Source organism: Conger conger, chromosome 7 (genome assembly GCF_963514075.1).
Source record: "Conger conger chromosome 7, fConCon1.1, whole genome shotgun sequence".
NCBI classification, from domain to species: domain Eukaryota; kingdom Metazoa; phylum Chordata; class Actinopteri; order Anguilliformes; family Congridae; genus Conger; species Conger conger.
The window spans coordinates 50,540,303-50,565,396 of NC_083766.1; the positions used below are offsets into that span (position 1 = coordinate 50,540,303).

At 46.1% G+C, this 25,094-nt stretch overlaps 1 protein-coding gene across 1 annotated transcript in view; it reads left to right on the top strand.

The window, feature by feature from the left end:
* Window positions 1-5,178: 5,178 nt before the first annotated feature.
* The window catches only part of ppm1e (protein phosphatase, Mg2+/Mn2+ dependent, 1E), a 58,780-nt gene continuing 38,864 nt past the window's right edge, over window positions 5,179-25,094 (top strand). Inside the window, exon 1 of the mRNA XM_061250071.1 lies at window positions 5,179-5,476. Within this exon, the coding sequence (XP_061106055.1) occupies window positions 5,295-5,476 (182 nt within the window). The 5' untranslated portion in view covers window positions 5,179-5,294. The remainder of the gene's footprint in view (window positions 5,477-25,094) is intronic.

Genomic DNA, 25,094 nt, shown 5'->3' on the forward strand with positions numbered 1-25,094 from the left:
CGGTGCCATTCGTCTGGGGTCAATCTGTCACGCCTCAATGCTCGTTCTTGTCCTTCTCCACTCCCTCTCCATTAATATATATTTTTTTTACCTTGTTAATGCAACCGAGTTGATGCGTCTTTAGAGCTGCCTTTCGTACCCCTCAGCTAACTGGGGAAAGAATTTGGCAATACTACGTCCAGGCTGTCAACTTTTTCCAAAAATCCCAAATAATTGACATCGTTGGTACTGAATTCACTGGTAAAATTGTGGACTAGCCGTCTCCAATCACAGCACCTGTCTGATGTGTGTCTTGGTTGACCTGCGTATCTGTAGTGTTCCCAAATACCCCGTTTCGACATGCTGAGGAGGTAAGAGCAGTCGTCTGGCAGGTTGCCGGATTGATTAAGACACCTAACCCCAAATTGCTCCCAAGGAGCTGATTGCACGGGTACCTTGCATGGCAGCCTATTGCAGCTGGTGTGTGAGTGTGTGAATGGGAGGCATCAATTGTAAAGTGCTTTGGATAAAAGCGCTGTTTAAATACAGTCCCTTTACCGTTTCCCTTTCTCTCTCAATTTGGAAAGCTCCTGGCCGCCTCCTCCGTGATCAGTCCGGGAGACAAGCCTGCGCTCCACGCCAGAGCCTGTGCTGTCGGCCGCCTCCTCCTTTCACACCACCGTCCTCAGCTGGAGCCGCACGGGGGGGGGCCGGAGGGGCCATTTCCTGTGCTGCTCCAGCAGGCAGACCGTGGGTGAGACCCAGGGGGACCACGAGTGAGACATGGGCAGACCGTGGGTGAGACATGGGCAGACCGTGGGTGAGACATGGGCAGATCGTGGGTGAGACATGGGCAGATCGTGGGCGAGACGTGGGCAGATCGTGGGCGAGACGTGGGCAGATCGTGGGCGAGACGTGGGCAGATCGTGGGCGAGACGTGGGCAGATCGTGGGCGAGACGTGGGCAGATCGTGGGCGAGACGTGGGCGAGACATGGGCAGATCGTGGGTGAGACATGGGCAGATCGTGGGTGAGACCCTGGGCAGATTGTGGGTGAGACCCAGTCATCGCCATGGACCGGGTCCCTCCCCCATCAGGCCACATCCCTGCAAATAGTGCACAGCCCTGCACTGCTGCTGGCCCTGGCACGGTCCAGACGATACCCAGCCATGCAGGGCTCTACTCTGCTCCCATACATACCAGCATTTTGCTCCTAAAAATTGATGTGAGTTGAGTGGAAAAATTATTTGGGAGTGCATCTACACTCACTGAGCTCTGAGACCTGGACACCAGCTTGTACAACTACCGCCCCCCTCACTGTGCCCTTCCCCCCCTCTAGGCCCATCCCTTCCTTTTCCACTTTCTCCCCCCTTACGGACTCTGATGTTTCTCAACTCCTGCTCTGCCACCGCCCTACAACCTGTGCCCTTGACCCTATCCCCTCTTCTCTTCTCCAAACTATCACACCTGACATTCTCCCATTTGTCACCTCCCTTGTCAACTCCTCCCTGTCTTCCGGCTGTTTTCCGGCATCCTCCAAGAGGGCCCACATCACTCCGCTGCTAAAAAAGCCTACCCTGGATCCCTCCATCATCCAGAACTACCGCCCGGTATCTCTTCTTCCTTTCCTTTCTAAAACTATAGAACGAGCTGCTTCTACTCAACTTTCTTCCTTCTTTTCTAACAACAACCTGCTAGACCCCCATCAGTCTGGCTTCAGATCGGGCCACTCGACAGAGACTGCGCTCCTCTCCGTCAGTGAGTCACTTCATGCCGCACGAGCAGCCTCCCTCTCCTCTATCCTCATTCTTCTAGATCTCTCTGCTGCCTTCGACACTGTGGATCACTCCATCCTCCTGTCTGCCCTGTCAGCAACGGGCATCTGTGGCACAGCCCTGGACTGGATTGAGTCCTACCTCTCTGGTCGCTCCTTCCAGGTTGCCTGGGCTGGTTCGGTATCGACACCTCGGCCCCTCGCCACAGGAGTTCCCCAGGGCTCAGTCCTTGGCCCGCTTCTTTTTTCTCTCTACACTCGCTCCCTTGGCCCTGTGATCACTGCACATGGGCTATCCTACCACTGCTATGCGGACGATACCCAACTCTTCGTCTCGTTCCCGCCGTCTGATACGCAGGTTTCAGCCCGTATCTCTGCTTGCCTGAGGGACATCCAGAGCTGGATGGACAACCACCATCTAAAGCTCAACCCAGGTAAAACTGAAATGATATTCATCCCTGCTAATACCGCTCCCCATCTGGATCTCTCCATTTCTCTCGGGGATACCACACTCACGCCGTCACCCAGTGCAAGGAACCTCGGCGTGGTGATGGACAGCAGACTGTCCCTTTCCGAGAACATTGCGGCGGTGACCCGGTCTTGCAGGTTCTTCCTCTACAACATACGGAGAATCCGCCCCTTTCTCACCCCCTACTCGACCCAGCTCCTGGTCCAAGCGATGGTTCTGTCCCGCCTGGACTACTGCAATTCCCTCTTGGCTGGCCTCCCAGCGTCCGCCATCAGACCCCTCCAACTCATCCAGAATGCAGCAGCTCGTCTGGTCTTCAACCTTCCCAAATACTCACACGTCACCCCCCTGCTTACTTCCCTCCACTGGCTGCCTGTCATGGCTCGCATCAAATTCAAAACATTGGTGCTAGCCTTCCAAGCAGTTAAAGGGTCTTCCCCAGCTTATCTGCAAAAAATCATCAGACCCTACACCCCTGCCAGACCTCTTCGTTCAGCCTCCACAGGCCGCTTGGCACCTCCCCCTCTCAGAACCTCCACCTCACGCTCACGACTACTGTCTGTTCTGGCTCCACGGTGGTGGAACGAACTCCCCGTTGAGGTCAGAACTATAGAATCTCTCCCCACCTTCAAGCGCAAGCTGAAGACGCACCTCTTCAAGCAGCACCTCTCCCCATCCCTCCCTACCTCCCTGTGAACCTTAGTTGTTGTCTCTGTGACTTGCTTTGTGTATCGGTATTTTTAGTTGGCTAGGTAAGCAGTGTTTGGATGGTTAACTTTGGTCACTTTTGCTCTGTTTGTTTGTTTGTTTGTTCAAAAAAAAAAAAAAAAATGGCCCTTGTCCTTATCTTTGTTGTACAGGTAGCAGTTGAAATTGTACTTACCTCTAGGGTCTTTCAGCGAACTTATCCCTGGTTATGGGTATGCACTTTGTTGTACGTCGCTCTGGATAAGAGCGTCTGCCAAATGCCAATAATGTAAATGTAATGTAATGTATTTAATCAGCCAATCATGTGGCAGCAACAAAATGCATAAAAGCATGCATACATGGTCAAGAGGTTCATCTATTTTTCAGCCCAATTGTCAGAATGGGGAAGAAATGTGATCTAAGTGACTTGGAACGTGGAATGATTGTTTGTGCCAGAGTGCAAATAACCACACATTACAACAATGGTATGCAGAAGAGCATCTCTGAACACACAATGCGTCAAACCTCTTAAGTGGATAGGCTACAGGGGTAGAAGACCATAAGTCTAAAAAAATAAGTTCATAAATACCTAATAAAGTGCTCACTGAGTACTAACTGGGATGCATTAGTGTTTTCAATTTTTAAAAAACGCTAGCGTAGGGCCCTGCCATGGGACCTGTCCGTGGAATTAACCAATCAAAAGAGTTAATACATTTCTCATAGTATGTTTACCAAAATAAACTTTGGCTTCAAAACTGACTTCCACCGCGATGTCTTTGTTATCCTAAATACCTTGGAGGTAATTGTTGTGCTGAACATGCCAGGAAGCTGTTGTCAAAGCATTGGAACTGCAAGTGTCACTCAGTTCCTCCACTGCAGGTGTTATCCTGATTCGTACTTAATTTGGGATATTTTCAGCACTGAATACATTATGAACATTAACAATTGCTTTGTTTAGGTGTTTCTTCACATCTACTACAACTGCGATGTCTGTCCTGCCAACTACTTCTGTGCAGCAGAATAACAGACAGCACAGCCTGCACGTACAGGCAATGCAGTGTTTTAAATGCAGACTTCAAATCTGTGAATTAGTTATTACAAAAACGTACATCAGACAATTTGCAACTGCACACACCATATGCGTTGGGGATGAAGACATTTTTACAATAACATACCTAGAATTCTGCTTATTTTACTCTTTATATAAAATGTGCCAGTCGCCTGGTTGAACAAGGCCTCATATTTAGAGTATTATTAACACTAGGGGAATTACATACTTTTAAGCAGATTCAGTATCCTCTGAAATATGGAACATCTGTAATATTTTACATAGGTTTTCTAAAGTGCAGTTACGCTCCTCTCCTTAACTTGGACAGACTGGAAATACGCCTTTAAATCATATTTCTATGATTTAGAAAACGCATATACTGTATATTTCTGTTGATCAACAATGCTACTGTGATATGTAAAGGTAATTAAAAATGAATATTCAAACCATTAACTTCTATTTCGAGTGCATCCCTGCTTAAAAGCGTCGGATTTCTTTCGGGCAAATATGGACTGAACAGAGCGCAACCAGTCACTCGGCAATAAAGTGGTTAATTCCCATCGAGGGAGAAATCTACTACAGCTGATATTTTTAGCCTGGAAGCTGATGTCCTATAAACACACTTAAAGAGTGAAATATCACCCCTTTACGATGCAAGAGTGCACAACAATTGCAATACAGATATAAAGGAATGTGACTTAAATCGTATTCTACAAACGATATCCTTGCTCAAACAATGCAAATATTTTATCACTGAACTGTGACCCAAATGGCAATTGAATTTAAACATCTTAAAGAATTTCAGGAAAAAGGTTGTTCGTTTATTTCGTATTTGTTTTGCAGAACTTCGTTGTCGATATTTGCAACTGGACCATCAATGTTGTCTTCGTTTTGCACTGAATATGATTCCCATAAAAGGGAGCACCTTGCATCGCACCTCTTACAAATGTGACATAACGAAATACCTATCTTCGCTGTTCTTAACGTCTCCTCTCCAGCTTACAACAAAAGAATATTTCGTCAGGCCTATGGTCGCGCACGCAGGTGCAGGCTCAGCCAATAGCTAACATTTACCGGCTAAGCGTGCGCGCTCATGACCCTGGCAATGTTTCATGATTTTGCTTCTGTGTACCTCGCTCGCATTCAGAACAGTCATCCGCCCTCCCCTTTTTTATCGTCATCAACAGCCATCATACCCGCCTCCTCCTGTGATTGTGCGAGCCCTTGGTCACGCGCGCGCGCCCCCGCCGCGCAATTGGGGAGCTATCCAGCAAGCGTTTCAAAGTAGTCTCCTTACCCGGCTAGTGCTGTCTGTTGTCTCTCCAGGAATGAGAAGTGATGGCCGTCTCCGCCAGCGAGGAGAAAACCTTCCGAAGGTTCTTGGAGCTCTTCCTCCGAGAAGTGAGAGGACCGCTCCAGGACGACGAACCTCTACCCATGCGCCCCTTATCGGACCTGGTCTCGGAGGACGAAGTAGAGGGGGAATGTCTCGACCTGTGTCTCCAGCACCTGTGCAAATAGTTAAGTATCAACGTGATTTGTTTCTTATTATTATTTATTTAACGATGACTTATTTTGTGAATGCACACTTGGTTCTTTGTTGTTTATTGCGTATTGCGAAAGAAACACAAGAGAAGTGTCAAAAAGAGGAACTTGCCGGTGAGATAGCCGACAGAATATTCCGGTAGTTGAACTTCGCAGACATTCCCATGGCAAATGCATAGCCCATTACGGCCGATGTCACCTATGTAACTGCCCGCGTACTGTAGGGAATTCCGTAGACATTAAAGTTGACATCAGCCGCTATGCTGTCAGTTATAAAGGCTACAGAAAATAGAAATCCTGGCCAGAAATTTTGAATTTATTTTCTTGATGGCTTTGCAGACGGGCTTTGAGCTTTATCAAAGATATACCTCAAAGCACCGTGAATGCATTTCTCTCTCATCGCTGTCAACAATTTATCTTGAGACTTTATTCACAGAAAACATGTGCAATAGCATGAGATAAAACATTTATTTTGTGCACAGTTCAACGTCAACTGAGTAAAATTCAGTACCTCCTTTGTCTATAATATGTATTTCTCTGGAATGTGCATGCAAAATGTATTATTGTTATTATTAATAGGTTGCATTTTCCATATATGTATGTTGTCCCACTCCTAATAAAAGCACAGATGGGGAACGACCTTTACTGGGGGAAGGTGGATGAATGAATTGGTAAAAGACAGTCAGTGAATGAAGAACGTTTGTATAGTTATAAAATATTTCGTAATCGGTATTCTGATCATGTTTTTACTTGCTTTAACTTATTAAATTTGGCGCGCTCTTATCAGAATCAAGGAGATAACGGGAGCAACTGTTTAAAGGGTAGCAGACATTACATTTAAAATACTGTATTGGATATATCAACGCGTACAGTTTACATCCTAAAGGAATTTTAGAATTAATATGCATTATGCACATTCGTCATTAATTTCCTTTATTATAACTCTGCTTAAGAATATCTGCGTTGTTATCTAAAGCCAGAAACATTTAGTGCCCATTTATCGCCGCAGGCATATCTCGGTGAATTAAATACCGGGCGCGCTCGCTGTGTGGGATGGGTGTACGTTTGACAACTCACGTCATTCGCGTGTTTCCACAAATAGTATTCTAGAAGCTACCACGAAGACCTGGACCGCCCGGACCGGGTGCGAAAGGCAAGAAAAGGACAGTCAGAGATTACACCGCTGCAGCCGTCAGGAAACTGAGGGACGACGTTATTCACGTTTCCATAGACGGCAGTGCCGGGAATTTCACAAGCGCCGAAAGCCTCATTTTAAATCAAATAAAATTGCACTTAAAATAGAAATCTTAAAAGCATTGTCACAGAGCGCCACAAAGAGGGCATTATACAGGATCAATTGAACTTATAACAGAAATGCTGTAGAGTAACATAAAATGGTTGGGGGAATAAGATCGCTTATGCAATGACGTCAGAGAACAAAGCACTTGCGTTATGATAGTAGCACTGTACTGCTGTATCTTATTCAAAGTTGCAGCAGTAATAGACCAGCCATGCTGATGTTGTTGACAATGATGGATAAATATTGGGCAAAATCAATAAAAATAGAATTAAGAGCTTATAAAAAAATATTTGTGTGGGTGTTAGAATTCCTGCTCTTCAATGCAGATTTTTTCTGCTCTCCAAGTGATCTGGCCGTGTACATATACCATGTGGGCAACTGAAGACAAGATCTGTGATTGGCCAAATTACTGGACATTAGAGAATTCCAAACACAGCCCTTTCATGCGGTGACCGATTTTACCATACACATTTGGGGAAAACTTTAAAATTACATTAGGTTTGTGGCAATATCACAAGACCAAATCTCTGTTGCACAAAATAGATTTTTCTTGTTCAAGGTCGCTGTTTGTGTGTTACGTAAATCCTTCCACACCTGGATGTCACCATCGTGTGGGAATGCAGCAACTGCATATGAATCCAACCCCATGCATGAATAATGGAAGTGGACAGGGATCTGCTCAGCGAGACATTATGAATACAGGCATTGTCAGATGGACATGAAAATGTAATGTGGTCGAAAGCAAGACCTTTAAAATGGCAGCTATATTACCGCTGTTTCTGTAATGCAGGCCTGCTGGAAATTACCAGTGATTTCTTTGCGTGGTAAAAGCACAGAATGGCTTGTACCTTTGATCTGATCCAGCTGTAGACATTACATCCACTAATTATGGCCTTGCTCAGCTTTAGCTCTCTCTTAATACTTGGTTGTGGTAAAAAGAAGAAACCTTCACAGAATGCATATTTGTACTGCTTTCCTAGCAAACGTCCCCCCCCCCCCCCCCATTTTGCGCGTGATTCTTGAGGAACTTCTAGCACGAAACTCGGCGACGGCGGTTCGCCGGATGAAGAGTAGCGGCTAAATTTGGGCCGTGAGTAAGGCGCATTCCCGCGCCGGTCCCATCCGTGCTGTGTGGCTCTCCTCCCTCTGTCGGTGATTCAGCCCAACATGTGATTATTGTGTCTCTGGGATGCAGGGCTAATAATAGTCCAGGGGAGAGAGGTGGGGAGTCCCATTGTTCTCCTCTTGTCTGCATGTGGGTGGGTGCGTGGGAGCTGGGAGAAGCAGAGGTGGTAATGGTTTTTTTGGGGGGGGGGGGGGTTGATGCATTGGAGTTGGGGGTAGTGGTAATGGTGGTGGTGATGGTGTGAGTGTGAGCACCGTTTGGTCCCCTGCTAGTCTAACGTGCCTCCTGAGGTGGTGGAGTGACAGATTATTGTGAAGAGGAGCTTGATAAGGAGGGCCGTGGAGACACAAGCCATTGCACAGTGTGAGAGTGTGTGCGCGCGTGTGTGTGTGTGTGTGTGTGCGTGCGCGCGTGTGTTCTTCATTATTTTGTGTCTCTGGTTCCTCTTTTTTTAACATGCGGAACCAGAGACACGGCCATTCCTGAACGCCGTTATGGTCTGTTAAGGGTGGATAATACAAATGTGCAAATTGTGCAAGAACATCCGATTTCCATGTCGTGATGAGAAAGTCCCCTATGTAGGATACAGGAGCATTCTCACACAAATGGGCATGTAGGCTTTCACTACTGTTGACCTGACTGGAGCAGCAGACATTCCCATCAGTGAACCCCTGGAGGTATAGACTATATTGCCCAGATTCAGCTCGTACCATTGTAGCAGTGGAGGAGCTACCTTCCACAGTGGAATGAACTTGCGAATGGTGAAATAAACCTTGCCTGTTGAAACATGAAAATAATAATTACGTGCGACGGGGAAAGCCGCGGGTCTTACTTTTGGGCGAGTCACTCTGGGGTGCTCCCAGGAAGGAGCTCCCTTCTCTCAGGAAGCTGTGGCTTTCAAGAAGAAATGAGGTGAGTTGTGGAATTTGGCTGAATTTGCAGCACGTCACCGTAAGCCAGTAACCGTCTCTCGCGGTACTTTTGGCCAGATGTTGTGTGGTAAGTTGCTGTAGTACAGATGGCGATACAACCAGATGACAACATTTGCATTTTTTCATTGAAGCCAAAGTGAACCGAAATATTTGGCTCATAAGAGTCATCACCAATGCATTTTAATGAAGAACAACGAGATCATGTCCTCAATACAGTATTTCTGCTTTTTGCTTTAATTCCAGAACCGACCATCATAGTCACATTTTAAATTAAGGAACTAATCTCCAATTGCTTTAAATGGTGTCCCTGCAAATATAAGCCTGTTGCCAATTTCTCTGTCTTGATTATGAAATGAGACATGATCCAACTTTAACCAGCATTTTGTGTATTCACACGTACAGCACCTTTTAACAGTGGGCAAGGGAATTAAAGTAAAAAGGGAAGGGAATACATTTACATTTACATTTTTCTCATTTGGCAGATGCTTTTAATCCAAAGCTGTACACTTCTTCTATTCTTGAATACTGCAGTAAGAGGTATGGCTGGGCAAAATGGAAAACATAGTGGGAATTGAGAAGATGGTTGTAACTAAGTCAGCCCTTATCCCCCTTCACTCTGCAAGCCTATTGGCTGCCCTCCTGTACCAGGGTTTCAGTCATAATGAGCCAAGCTCTGTCATCCGGAACCTTCCTCCACAGGTAACTAAGGGAAGCTGTGTGTTTCCCTTTGAATCGATGCGGTCCTGGAATTTTGGAGTGAAGTTAGCTGAGCCGCATAGCTTCGGCAGAATTCAAATGAATGAAGCTTGAAAATGGAGCAGGTCAGATGCTGGGTATGAGCTTGTCAACCAGCATGGCCAAGCTGGTCATGAAGCTGGTTTCGCTGGATATGACCTGGTCAACCAGAATGGCCAAGCTGGTCATGAAGCTGGTCTAGCTGGGAATGAGCTGGCCAACCAGCTTGTGCTGGTAGCTTGTCCGAGTCAACCAGCTACCAGCTGTTTCAAAACCTAGCTTGAGCTGGTCAATCCTTCTCAAGCTGGGAGCTGGTCTGAACTGGCCAACCAGCTACCAGCTGTTTCAAAACATAGCTTGAGCTGGTCAAACCATGTCAAGGTGGGAGCTGGTCTGAACTTATTGAGCTGTTTCAAAACTTACCTTGAGCTGTTTTCTCCAGCAGGGGTGCACAATATTTTATAATCAGAGGTTCGGAGAGTTTGACATAGATGTGGGGTGTTTGTGGGAGGGGTGCAGGGGGGCTCCCTGTGAACAGTGAGGTCACAGAATAAAGAAATGACACGGACAGTGGTAGAACTGCTTCTCAGATAGGGATAGTGATTCAGCTTTAATTTAGCATTGGTCACAGGAACACAGTGCAGCCGCTTGAAATGCTCCAGCTCCACCTCTACCCCGAGTGATTAATAGTGCAGGTCTTTTAAGTAAACTGTGAAAAACGGGTTTTGCCTGATCATCATGTTCCATGGAAAAAACCCCATAATAAACATTTATTCAAGGAGAGGAGCTCTTAAATTAAATTACCCTGTTTATCTTTTTGGGCAAAGCCAAAATTCTGCTAAGAGCCTTTGGCATTGTGTCAGAGCGCTCAATTGTTCTTTAGCAGCACTGACAGCAGCTGCTCCCAAGACCTTGCAGCCCCCCCCCCCAACTTCTGGGGACGCATAATCTGATTTTGGTGTGCACTCACACACACTCTCTCATCTCACATGGACACACACACACATTCACACACGCTCATCTCACATGCATACACACACACACACACAGACACACACACTAGGAGTCAAAAATAAGCGAGCCAAGCTAATTTTCACCTCTGCCATGAATCAAATCCTGGGACACACATTAGCCAGGGGACAGAGGAGGGACTCACATTAGCCAGGGGACAGAGGAGGGGGACACACACATTAGCCAGGGGACAGAGGAGGGACACACACACATTAGCCAGGGGACAGAGGAGGGGGTGCACACATTAGCCAGGGGACAGAGGAGGGGGTGCACACATTAGCCAGGGGACAGAGGAGGGGGACACACACATTAGCCAGGGGACAGAGGAAGGACACACACGCATTAGCCAGGGGACAGAGGAGGGGGTGCACACATTAGCCAGGGGACTGAGGAGGGGGACACGCTTTTGCTTGCTCCATGTAGAAGCGGAGTGAAACCTCTGTGTGGTTCACACCTCCGTCTGCCAGAGCAGTGGTAACAATGCTGAACTCTCTGTTCAACACCGGCCATGCACATCCAACCTGAGAAAATACCATTCCCCCTTGAGCCACTCCTCACGAAATCCCGTTCTGTTTTCCGTGTTCTATTTCCGGGTGCCCCTCTGTTTTGGAAAGACGGAGCGTTTCCGTTCTGTGCAGCCGGAGTTGTGTGCGGCTTTGGGACTGACGTCCCATGCTGCGTCCCTTTAGAACGTTGCAATTCGATCCGTGGAGGAGTTTTGACAGAGGAGACGAGAACAACCAAAACAAGGTGCCTCAACAGACCACAGATCAATAAGATCCATGCGGGACAGTACATTTGTTCCAACGGGCTGTGTCTGACTGATATCTGCAGCCGAGACGTACCCAAGCCATAATCCAGTATCTAAATATCTAATTTTAGGATGTTTTCAATGGGGTATAATACTGTGCTTAGCCTAAATTAAGTTTAGTTAAAGTAAGATGCAGCATATGGTGTAATTGTTTCAGCGCTGAACTTTAGACCTGTGGGCCGTGAGTATGATGGCTGCTCTTACACCCAGGAGCACGATGCTGGAGCTCCTCTGGTCCAGTGGAGAGCTCGCAGATTAAATTGGTTACACAATGTTCAAATGTAAGTGCTTGAAACTGTCCTGGATAAGGTCATCGGCTAAGCATATAAATCATGCAAAGCGAGGAGAACTATTTAGAGTGTAGTGAGCACAAGTGGACGTACTTGCGCCAACGCACCATGGCATTAGCTTGGCTAACCAGGCTAATTATTAATTTTGTAGCTCAGCTGAAACGCACAGCCTGGAAAATTTGCCATATTTTGGAATTCCTTCCAATTCTGTAGAATAACTATGCTTGTATATACACTCACTGAGCACTTTATTAGGTATGTAGACTTTTTTTTAACTTATTGGTCTTCTGCTGCTGTAGCCTATCCACTTATAGGTGTGACACGTTGTGTGTTCAGAGATGCTCTTCTGCATACCCCTGTTGTAATGTGTAGTTATTTGTATTACTGTCACCTTCCTGTCAGCTTTGACTAGTCTGGCAGTTTTCCTCTGACCTCTGTCATTAACAAGGCATTTCTGTCTGCAGAACTGCTGCTCACTGGATGTTTTTTGTTGTTTGCACCTTTCTCTGCAAACGCTAGAGACTGTTGTGTGTTAAAATCCAGGGAGATCAACAGTTCCTGAGACGCTCAAACCTCCCTGTCTGGCACCAAAAATCATTCCACGGTCAAAGTCACATAGATCACATTTGTTCCCCATTCGGTCTGAAAAACAGCTGAACCTCTTGACCGTGTCTGCATGCTTTTATGCATTTAGTGCGTTTGTTCCTGCCCAGGTTCCGTAGCAGCCTGCAAGACATTTAATCAGGTCCCCCACTGTTCGCTGCCTTCTTAACTCATCACCGGTATGGCCAGCTCTTTACAGAGCAAGCGGGAGAGAACATAGCCTCCTCCTGTTTGTTTTCATTGTGGCTGAACGGAGAGTGAACTACCCTCTGTTCCTCGCAGTCAATACAGTTCAATTCAGAGGAAGGGAGGGAGGGAGGGAGAGAGACAGAGACAGAGAGACAGATAGGGTGATTTGCAAACCATTACTCACAAATCGCTGATGACACTCTTTGTTGTTGTGTGTGTATCTTGAGTGTGACCTTTTCTCTTCCGAAGCAGATATTAATGAGGCCTCTGTCCAGTCCTTCTGTTGAGTTTGCCATCAGGGAGCAAAGGGGCCGTGAATGAGCTTGCATCAAACCTTATCTTTTCTTTTACCGAATGATCTAAAGACAACACCTCCCCTCTCTCTCTCTCTCTCTCTCCCTCTCCCTCCCTCTCTCTCTGTATCTCTCTCTCTCCCTCTCTCGAGGAAAACAGTTCCCCAATGAGTTCGCTGTTCTCAGTCTCAGTTTGTCCTTCCGCGTCACCTTGACCCAACACTGATGCAGAGGGGTAGTCCACACAATTTAAACTTTTACCAGCTATCTGCGTGTTCCACTCTCATTCTGCCTTGCTTAACCCTTTTAGACACGTTTGACTGATTGGTGTTATTTTATATTGGTATTTTTCTTGTGTGTCAGTTAAAAGGTTATGGGTTTACAAGGAATGTAACTGAACAGATTTAACCCTTTGAAAGGAAATGGTCTGCAAATGGGGTTTGGCATGTAGAGGTCCTGAAACAGGAGGGAATTTCCACGTCTTTATGCTTCATCTGATTTCTCAACCAATCCCATATGTCAAATTTGACGATTGGATTGTGACCAGACCTGGGTCATTCACTTATTTGTTTTGGATTCAAATACTTTTCTGCACTCGATTGATCTTGTCTGGTGCAATTGAGCCAACCAAGAGGACCAGAAGGTGGAGTTAGCACTTTTTGAGAGTATTTCATAGGTTCCAATACACCAGACAAGCTCAGAAAAGTATTTCAGTCCAAAACAATTATGCAATCAACTGATTTGATTTGCATCTATTGGTAATCTGGGTTGGCATCAGATCTGAATGTAAACCCTTCCGCCTGCACATTGAAAATCAAACATAAACAGACAACCTCATACATTGGATATGCAAGGAATATGATGTGCCAGTTGTATTAGATATGAGGATAAACAGGGTTAGATTGTGTATTATGTGACTGAATCCTCTGTGTGCATGCATCCCTTTAAATGTGAACTTGGCTGAGAAGCGCATGAGAATGCATCATTGGCCATGGTGGCTACAGTGGGCAGGGTGTTGCCTCGCTGCATTGCTCAATAGTGACACCTCTGGTCAAAACAAGCACCTACACCACCTGTGGAAGTGGTGGCTGTTGAAACTCAGTGGCCCTTGTGTTAGTGTGTGTATTCTCAACTGTCAACAAAAAACAAGTTACTGATGGAAATTAGGCTCAAACAACAGTAAAGATGGCCAATACAGACACAGTTTTAACTTAGGGACAGAAATTAGCACTTTCATTGGGCACAGAAGCTCCTTATTTTTACATCAGCATTGGAAAGCCTGCTTTAACAAACCTCTGTCAATGACAATAGACTCAGAAGCTTGTTAGAAACCTTGAAAGATCCAGCCAGGTAGGTCTTTACGTAAGGACACCATCGGTGACATTAAAAACAGCCTCAAAGTGCTGCGCCATGTTTTCAGTCTTCGGAATGTGCCAGAATATTATTGTAAAACAGAAGGTTATCCCCGAGGGGCCGTGGAGGTTGCCTTTCAGCCCGTTTTTCATTCGTGGGAGAGCGGTCCGTCCGTCACCTTCCCTCACGGAGCTCTCCGGCTAATTGAATGGAAATATGATTGATCCACCCTCTCCTGTCAGTCACTGAGTAATTGCACAAGGAGTGGGCTTGACTCAGGCTTTCTTACATTCGTCTCGGGCAGGTCAAGTCCTGGGCCTGTTTCGTAAGTTTTTGTGCTTCAATTACAAAGTCAAAGGCCGGCTTGTTTCAAGGATATGGCGCGCATCTTAAGTGCTCAACCTGTCGGCAATTTCGCATGTACATATAATTCAGAGCAATCACTGGTGATATATTCAGAAGATAAATTAAGTGTACTCTGTGATGTGTGTGTGTGTGTGTGTGTATGTGTGCGCATTTCAATTTTTCGTTGATGGATGAAGTAGATTCAGTTATCTCCTTCAAGAAAAAAGGTGGATCTTTTTATGGAAAATTTATCAGAATATCCTGTGTCCCTCATGTGAAATCTTTAAAAGATATGACCTCCTTTTTGCGAATTGGTTTCGATGGAATGAAAACAACGGCAATGCTCTCAAAGGACGAAGAAAGTATTTTCTCAAAGTCAGTAGAGGTAAGCCATAGACATTTAATTTCACAATCTGCAGTGTTGTGCATTGTCGAAATTGGATTGATAGATAGATTGTCTAAAACAACCAAAGGGTACAGAAAAGATTTATTTCATTTATGTATTCCTGCGCAAAGCTACACAACTGAAGGCAAAAGTAATTTATTTTGGATGAAAGGAAAGCAGGATTTGACCTTGCTCACTGAGCAAAGTAAGCATACTTCAGATATCTACAGTAGCTCATTTATAATAGCATCCTGCAGCAGGGTTTTTGAGATCGTAATTGATACGACGGGAGTTAGTGGCACTCCCCCCCCCCCCCCCCCTCTCAGACCATGTACGTATAACACCCCCGCCCTCTCAGACCATGTACGTATAACACCCCCGCCCTCTCAGACCATGTACGTATAACACCCCCGCCCTCTCAGACCATGTACGTATAACACCCCCGCCCCCTGCGGTCGCGGGTTCGGCCCCCAGCCACTGCCCTTCCTGTGCTGTGCTCTCCTCCCTGCCTGTTACGCTCTCGGCTTTCCTCCTGTCTGAACCAAGTAAAGAATTTGAAAACAGGTTCCGCCGCGCAACCTTCTTCGCCTCTCATGGAATTATTATTTCATGATAAATTTATGTGAAGGCCTGAGGTTTGAACTGGCTCAGGGTGAGGGGGGGGGACCAGGATTTTTAGCATGCGTGGCAGAGTTTTCCGATTGGTTCTTGCTGTCCCTCGCCTCTGCCCCCCTCTGAAAATCACTCAGGCCAGCTTTCGTTCCGCTGTCCGACACACTCACTGCAGCAGCTGAAAAACGCAGAGCCATCCACACCACATAGAGGAGGAGCAGGAGTCCTACAACTACTGTGTCCTGGATTGGCAGCTGCTCGTCACCCGACCCCTCCTCCCTCGACCCCCAGATGTGGCCGGGGGAGTGTCCAGGCCCACGTCCACCCCGGTCGGCGATTCTCAGTCGGGCTATCCCGGGGAGGGAAATTACTTCCAGGCGTAATCCCTTAATCGGCAGTGCAGCACTGGGATTAGCGGAGGGGGGAGCCCCAGCCAGCGCTCGCTCCCCAGTGTAGAGGCGAAGCCAGGCCAGCCCCCGGCGGCTTCACCCCGCCTGGGATCCGGCCAGCGTGTCCCCTGGATGCTGCTCCGGTGTTCGGGCCATTTACATTATTGGCATTTGGCAGACGCTCTTATCCAGAGCGACGTACAACAAAGTGCATACCCATAACCAGGGATAAGTTCGCTGAAAGACCCTAGAGGTAAGTACAATTTCAACTGCTACCTGTACAACAAAGATAAGGACAAGGGCCATTTTTTTTTTTTTTTTTTTTTTGAACAAACAAACAAACAGAGCAAAAGTCACCAAAGTTAACTATCCAAACACTGCTTACCTAGCCAACTATAGCCATACGATCGGGCCATACATCTCAACAAGTATTTTAGTCTGCTATTGAGACATAAAATCGTATTTGCTTAAAATAAAACGAAAATATTGGCAATGAGGTATGATGGTTTGAGTAATTTGGCCCAATGGGGTTAAAACATTTCAATAGTCAAGTAAACAGTAACTTAATAAGCTAATATTTTCTGCTTATTACTCCAAGACTAAAACCTTTAAGACATGTTTTGCAGTGTTAACACGCCTGTTAAACTCGTGTTCAGCCCACACCATTCAAAGCCAGGACTGGATTAATTCAGTTATACAGCAGTTACGATGCTAATAGTAAAAATCCTTGCTATAGTTTTGACAGGAATACCATAAATTTGTACTCTACTCATGGGTGAGGTGCACTGTTAAAGCTGTCCACCATGAGTCATATTTCTCTGAGTAATTCAGCCACCCAGAGGACATTCGCCTGCTCTCGTATTTGAAGACTCACCTTGCTCTTATCAGGAAGACCCCCCCCCCACCCTCCCCCAGAATTACATCTAACAGCCACAGATTTTGCAGGGTGCCCTATTCATTTACACCAGGGATCACCATGGCCTTCAAATCCAAAATCGAGCCCTGGTTTTCTTTTCTCCCAGCTAATTAACTGAAATATTTATGCTACTGATTGGCCAGACTGTTTTCACACCTGAAGAGGACCGTCATTTGATGATCCCTGATTTAGACCATACAGAGAGCCTGAGGAAAACAAGTCATGAATGTCATCTGTCGATGCCTTGTTTATGTTTGGGGAAGAATGAGTGTATTTTAGTGCATTCTGGCTCAAGCTGCTGCTTTGACGTCTGTCTTGGAGCAGAGGCCCCTCGAGAGTAGCCACGAGGAGACGGCTAACTTGTGATGCAGGGAGGATGAGAGCGTCTCCTCACCCACCCGAGACCTGCTGTTTTGGAACGAAGAGGAAAAAAAAGAAGAAGATTGATTTGTATCTCTCATTATTCTTAAAAAAAAACTTGAAAGCAGCAGGAGCGGCCATGATGCCCATCTCCCATGAAGCTCTTGGCTGTTTCAGAAATTAGGACAGCCGCCTCCTTCTTCCCGCAGCCCCAGTTCCGACGGCCTGAATGAAGGTGACGGATTGTGAGCCGTGCTGGAGGGGTGGGGGAGGAGCGGGCGTCCATTTGCATACGAGAGCAGGTCATCCATTTTAGCGTTTTTGTAGGTCCACCTTGAAAGTCTTTGCTCGGTCCATTTCCTGGACCTCCAGGTATGCTGTGGAGTAGGACCCCCGTTGTAGGCTGTGACTGCATAGGGCCTGCCTGTTTAGCCTTACCGGACGGCACACTTTTAATGGGGGGGGTGTAGCAGGTACTCCCTGCCAAGCTAACCCACTTGAAAAGCACTCAGTATCTAGGTCAAACTTGCGCGAGCTCAAGGTCTCCTCAAAAACTTTTCCTTTCTAGCCAAAGCCCCCCCAGCACATTTACTCCGATTAAGATTGAAAGCCTGGCTAACAGGCAGAAGTACCGAGTGCTAGCCTTATTTCAGGAATTATTTAAGATATTCTGCCATTTGCTTTGCATGTACAGTATTTAAAAGGTGTCTTCCCCCACTCCCACACCATCGTCGATGTGTAGTCGTGTGTAATGTTTCTATTCCATTATCATATTTGAATATTCTGTATTCGTAAAAAGTGTTCAAACACTTCATCTACTAATTTACAGGTGTTTGGAGAACACTCCATCACTATAAAGAGGAACTAAACATGCTAAACATCACCTCTCATCAACCAATGTTTCGGTCAACCCATCCCTCTATAAGTAGCTGTTATTAAAATGCTGTTCTGACCCTAACTCTAGCAGTGAGCTCACCATTGTTACCTTTTGCTTGTTCACAGAGTCAAGATACCCTGCACTCATCTTTTATATTCAATCACATAATTATGTGTAATTCCAAAAAAATTGTGCATTTCTAATTCTAGGCAATTTGCAGTTAAAAAAAAGCAAGGTCAGTCCAGCAATAAAGTCTCTTTTTGTTGGTTGCTGTAAGCAGTCATTTTGGATGGAATAGTGGTCTTGTTTTCATTACCTCAGTGGTGTTTGTACTGAAGGACCTAATGTAAGATCTGCTAAGATCTAATGTACCCAACATTGCTCTGCTTTTTGGCATTACTGGGCCTTTCTTGGTGACGTGGCTAGGAGAGTCACGTGACTAAGGAGGGACACATGCCTGTAATTATGCATGAGTCATGTGATCATTTGCTGAAGATAATAATAATAAACCACAAGCAGAACTAATTAACGCGTGAACAGATTGGTAACGTCAAGTGTTGGGCTTAAGTGAGATTAACTCTACTTAGCGCGTTTGGCGTTGCTGTGTTGTTTGACATTTAAGATAGCTGTTTGAATTGTGGGATTTCATGTTCTCCAGCAGCGGATATCTTCAGTGTTCCTTTCTTCACCTATAATTCAGTGAAGTCAAACCACATCTGAAAATAATTTAAATGTTTGCCACAGAGTGTATAATTAACAAATAATGAATCTTATAAAATAGCTGAATGTAATGAATGCTTTCAGCTGGCCATTTGCTTTTTCAAACAGAGGATATCCTGTTCTGGTGTGAAGCCATAGAGTGCAGACGTGTTTATATGGCTTAGCCAAATCTGAACAACTGGTTGCAAATCCATTTTTCCTTCAGATTAATTTACCAGGGAAGCCATGTTGGTTTTAGGTTGGGTTAAAAGAGTTAAAAAAGTGTCTCCTCTTTGCTTTTGGCTGATATTTCTCCACAGTCAGTGCACTGGTGTAATGAAGTCATTGCCACAATGCAGCAATGACCTCATGGTTGGAGCAGCATCGTGGTGCAGACGTCTTTTACCACAGTTCTGCAGTCAGGCACATTTGAATGAGAGCTGTTGAACTGTAGTGCATTGGCAGTGTGGCATGGGGTTTAGCATACTGGAAGTTGTGAATGGATGTCGCGAACAAAATGTCAGCTGTGTTGTCACTGGATAAACACCATCTACCAAGTAAATACTCAAAGCAAGTAACTGATACTTTTTCTGCCAGTGTTCCCAAATTCACAAATGTATTTTAACAGCAATGGTACTACACGGGAACCATAGTGATCTTGCGAAGGCGGTAGAAACGCCAAAATGAGGAAGTGACCCTTCCCTTTCCTCCTCGTATGATACTGGGTGACACCTCTTTGCTTCTGGTCAGCTGAGAGAGGCTGTTTGTTGGGTAGTCAAATGTTGAATGGCCCGAGATGAAATAATGCAAAGCAGCTGTTGTGACTGACCGCCCGATGTCCCTCGGCCCTTGTCCCGCGCTCCGCCAACCTTGGTGCAATGCAAATCCAGTCCCGCTGAATGAAATGTGAAAAGAGGAGCGCTCATGGCGAATGTTTTAATGTGTTCATGAGTCCCAGACCTAATTCGGTTAAAGCTCCTCCACTAAATCTTCCGGGCCTGCGATGGGAGGAGCATGGCCAGAGACACGGGTGATGTTGTGGTGCCAGGTGTATGCCAGGTGACATACAAATAAATGCCATTGCACATTGTATGGAAATAAGAATGCCTAATACATGGGAAATACTCCAAATACTTCAAATGAGTGAGTTCTTGTCAAATATAAATGATCAACTGTCAGTCAGTCAATTCTGTTGTAAAAAATATATATATATAATGATATTATGGTGAGGGATAATATGTACAGTAAACTTTTAACTTTCAGTTTTTAAGTAAAGTTTTAACAAAGATTATCCCTCTTGGAATGTGTGAACACAACATTTTGGGCAGCTTTACTGTTGCTGGCTGGTGCAACTGCTGGTGCAGCTGTTGTTTTGTTGTGAATGAGTAACAAAAGCCACTGTGAATGAGTAACATTCAACAATACGAACTACAGAGGTGGGCACATTGCATTTTTCTGCATAGTCGCATAAGAACACCGCGACTAGAAGGCTGCCAGTATATCTCTCTCCAGTTCATGAGGCCAAAGGATGAAGGATTGCCTTATCCGGCCACGCAGGGTAAGCTGCTTTCACTATTCATTTTGGCTGTGGAGCAGTCTGGCTCGGTGTAGCGTTACGGCAAGCGGCCCGTGGAGAAAGTGTGCATTATTGAATTGGGCCACTACCACCTACATATTTAATACATACATAGCCCTATTAACTTACTGTGTACCCCCCCCCCCCCCCCCCCCCCCGGCAAAAGGCTGAGGTTTTGTCCCCCGTTGCACTCATCTCCAGTTCTGCCTCCATCAGCCGACAGGGCTCCCATTTTGATAGGCCCAATTCTTCTAACCGCGCCCCTTTTTTCATCACGCCGTGGATTCATTTCAAACAAAAATAAAGCGGTCCGCAGATTACCGCCGTGACCAAAGAAGTGCCTGGCGGCCCAGACACAGAATCCCACCGCTCCATCTCCATCCGTGAGTCATCCGGGCACCGCAGTCTCGGGATTATCCTACCAAACGGCATGCCAAGATCCAGGCTGGCTCCTTCGGAAAAGCTCACACAGTGTTTGCCTCTGACCTTCAACTTTATTTAGCTAACTTACAAGTGACCGGTGACCAGTGATCGGACGCAACTTCAGTGGCCGCTGCTGATAATGACCAGGAAGTACAGCAATGGCAGTAACTTCCGCCCCGGTCTTCTTATCAATATAATACTATTGTTTGTTTAGGTAGTTGTCTGTGTCATGTACCAGAATGGTGAACTGGCCAGCTGGTCATCCTTATATAAACCCTCAAGTTTGGCTGTTAAATCCTTCCATGCATAGTTTAGCTAAATCAATGTTGTTTTCCTCACCCTTTGCTAAGACTCTCTGTACAAAACTGACTCAAATCATTCACTAAGTTTCATAAGAAGTGACACATTTGGTTTCTCGTGACACTTAAAACTTTTTTTTCTTGCTTCTAAAGAGCAACCACAACCAGCACAAGAGCCAAGAATTTGTCATGCTCTAAATACAGTGTCCACATTGTGGACTGTGACAAATGTTTTTACATGTTTACATATAGGACTCCTGTGGGTTTACGGGCGTCTTGCCTGTGCCTGTGTGAAAGCCCTGTGCTTGTTCAGTCGGCGGTTCCCAGGCGGACACAGACCACAGGCCCCTGTGGGGTTATGGGCGTCTTGCCTGTACCTGTGTGAAAACCCGGCGCTTGTTCAGTCGGCGGTTCCCAGGCGGACACAGACCACAGGACCCTGTGGGGTTACGGGCGTCTTGCCTGTGCCTGTGTGAAAACCCTGTGCTTGTTCAGTCAGCGGTTCCCAGGCGGACACAGACCACAGGACCCTGTGGGGTTACGGGCGTCTTGCCTGTGCCTGTGTGAAAACACTGTGCTTGTTCAGTCAGCGGTTCCCAGGCGGACACAGACCATAGGACCCTGTGGGGTTACGGGCGTCTTGCCTGTGCCTGTGTGAAAACCCTGTGCTTGTTCAGTCAGCGGTTCCCAGGCGGGCACCAGATGAGGGCTGAGTCATGGCACTGACAGGCAGAGCCGGGCGAAAGCCCCGTGATTATCGGCCGCGGCGCAGTGTGCCCTGCGCTCCTCCACACAAGCGGTGATTCATCAGGGAATAATTGGAGCTTCTGCCCCTCTCGCTGAGTCACAGTGTCAGCCGTGGAGCAGGTCCACCGTGTCCAGATCCCGCTCCTCAATCTGTACCCTCTGTGTCACCGCCTCTGCCCTGCAAAGACCAAAAACAAGTCAACAGCCTGCTGAAAAAAAACAGTGCAAGCTACGTTTGGAAACTGCTGGTGGCTGGTTGACCAGTTCAGACCAGCTCCATACGCAACATGGTTTGAACCGCTCTAGTTATGTTTTGAAACAGCTGATAGCTGGTGATTTCAAGCTGGTTATAGGTGGATTTTACACCAGGGAAGTAATTTAGTCTTATATTGAGACTTAAAAATCTTGTTTAGACTCATTTCAAGATGTGCCAATGGGATAAGAAAATTTCACTTGTCAAATAAACAGCACCTTAGAACAAGCTAATATTTTCTATTTGAGGAAAAAAAAAGATTAACAATCTTTTGCCGTATGGGTGCTTTCTGATTCAGGATCAAATCCACTCGCAACACATAATTTCAGCTATGATGTGGGCCAAAAAAAAAGAAATTGGTCCGCGGTCTGTGTTTGTGTCTCTCTAGGCTGGCATCCATGTGTTAATTCGCATACCCCGACTGTTGTTGGACAAACCTTTCGGTTGCGCCAGGCCAGGGGCAAATAAAGAAAAGATTAACAGCCCTAGCGACCGTTGCAGACGCTGAAAAGCACTCGGAACACCCTATAGGCTATCACTGAGCGCGGTGTTAAATCTGCCAGCTGGTGTATTGCGTAATACTGGCTCCCGGCTCTGTAGTGATGCACATTTCTTGCTCAATTGCCTCTAAGTAAAGTGCATAAGAGTCCCATGTTAGTGAGGGGCTGGGGGGGGACTGGGGGGGTTTCAAATCAGCAGAAAGTTTCCCACAACATGCAAACCTGTCTACTCATTCTATTATTTATATTATTCCGTTTCCTGTCATTCCAGATTGTTCTTCCTGTTTCTTCACCATTTTTCTCTCTAATTTGGAATCTTCGATGAGCGCCGCCACCACAGCAAACAAGTTTCCTTTGGAGTCACTTGTTGGCAGACCTGGGTCAAATACATAATTGTTTTGGATTCAAATACTGCCTGGTGCAACTGAGCCAACCAAGAGGACCAGAAGGCAGGGCTTGCAGTTTTTGAGAGTATTTCATAGGTTCCAACATACCAGACAAGCTCAGTAAAGCTAGAAAAGTATCTGAATCCAAAACAATTACCCATTTGACCCAGGTCTATTCCTTGGTGAGCCAGTAACCAGTTTCCTCTCTGCATACACAGTACTACAGGAGAGCTGGCATAGATCAGAGGCGATTGTCTGTGATTCATATCGAAATATATTTGTAGAAAGGTGTGATTCTTGGAAAGAACCCAGTAAAGGTTCCAGTGAGATTAGCAGTACCGAGAGTCCTATAATGGATTGTTTTACAGAGGGTAAGTTGACTGAGCACACATGCTCATTTACAGCAATGCCCTGTTAATTCCTCCCCCCTAGTAGCCTGACCTGCATGTCTTTGGATTACCGCTGTTCGAATCCAATCGCTGTCCCCTGCCCCACCGTGCCGCCCAGCTCCGTGCTCTCCAGCTATTCCGTCCTGTTGGCTCCATCTGTGCCTCTTTCCCTAAAACCGCGGCGTCGCTGTCAGTCGGAGATAGCTGCTCCCGGGCGTCCCTTTTCTCCAGCAGGAGAGGAGCCCAGGGTTCTGGGGGGGCCAGCGGGAGGGAGCAGGCCCCAGGCGCAGGCTGCGTTCGGCCCCGCTGTTCCCTTCCTCGCGCCTCCGCGCCGGGGCCAAGCTCAGGCAGGGCCACGCGGTGCCACGGCTGTTCCCCTTTGCTAATTTAGGCTGGGCGCTAACGCTCACAACTATACGCTGCTGTTGTGTAGCCTGGATGCCAGGGACTTTTCACATGGTAGTTAGTATAGTTAGTACACTTAGTACAGTTGCCTTGTGGTCACGGTGTGCATTGTTATGTTTTATGAAGTAAAAATCTAAATGAAAACACTGTGACAGTGAAATCTAAATGAGAATGTTCAGTGTTTTATATGAGCTCAGTGTAATATCAGTGTATTACAGGACATTCGGTCTCTATTCAGCTCGTATGTACTCTGTTAGATTTGAATTAACACTGAGTGGACATTTTGCTGTATATCTTTTGGTCTTGCAACTAATTGAGCAATAATGAACAGGCAAATAAAGAGGTAACAATAAGGAGGCAAAGTTATTTTTATATGTGTTTGTATATGTCCAGATGTGTTGCTCTGGAACAGGACAGTCAGTGCTAGTTGTGGCTTAGAAGCGGAACAACATATGTTTACGCTACACGGTACTTAATGGAAAAATGACTGATCAAAGGCAGAAAAGAAAAAAAACCTCAAGTGAGCTCCAAGCTCCCTCTCCAAAGACGGCATTGGCCAGATGACACTGTGTCTCTTACATAACGGGCCCACAGCATATCCGGCACCGCCACGCAAGTGCCATGTTTGTGCTGTAAACACGTTCCGCCAGCCCTGTTCCCGAACACTAAATTCTGGCAGATTAGACCCGTAATAAAGGGCGAGTTAAGTTATCTCCACTCTGGGGAGAGCGGAGAAGCCTGGGCCCGTCTGTGCTCCACACAGCCCCCTTCTCTTTGTGCCAGCCCAGAGTCGACTGGTCTCCCGAACTTCAAGTGAACAACAGCAAATTTGACTGTTGCTTAATGACAGCGTCTAGAGTGTAATTTCGAAAATGCGAGAGTTCCAAAGAGAACAACATCAAAACTGTCAAGAGCTGGAAAGTAAAGTGTTCTGCACTGCAAAAACTATAAGTCCTTTTCAACAAGTATTTTAGTACTTATATTCAGACTGAAAGTCTTATATACTTTTTTGCTAAATCTAACAAAAATATGTGACAACAAGGTAAGACAGTTTTGGCACATTTCAACATTTGCCAATGGAAAAAGAACATTTCACTTGTCAAGCAAACAGTAACTTACAGTAAAACAAGCTAATATTTTCTACTTGAGAGAAAAATAATGATCTCAAGTCTTATTTGAAGACTAAAAGTGCTTGTTAAAAAAGACATTTTTGCAGTGTGAGTGGTAAAATGTCCAGTGACAATTCAACAGAGTTTATATGAGTCCAGTTGGAATCCAAATGCGCTTTGTCCCAGCATACGTGTCTGCACTCATGTGTGGGAGGCGGTGTGCGTTGTGTGACTGCAAGATTGTCTGTGTGCTCACCTCCTGGTCCTGTGATGCATGCTT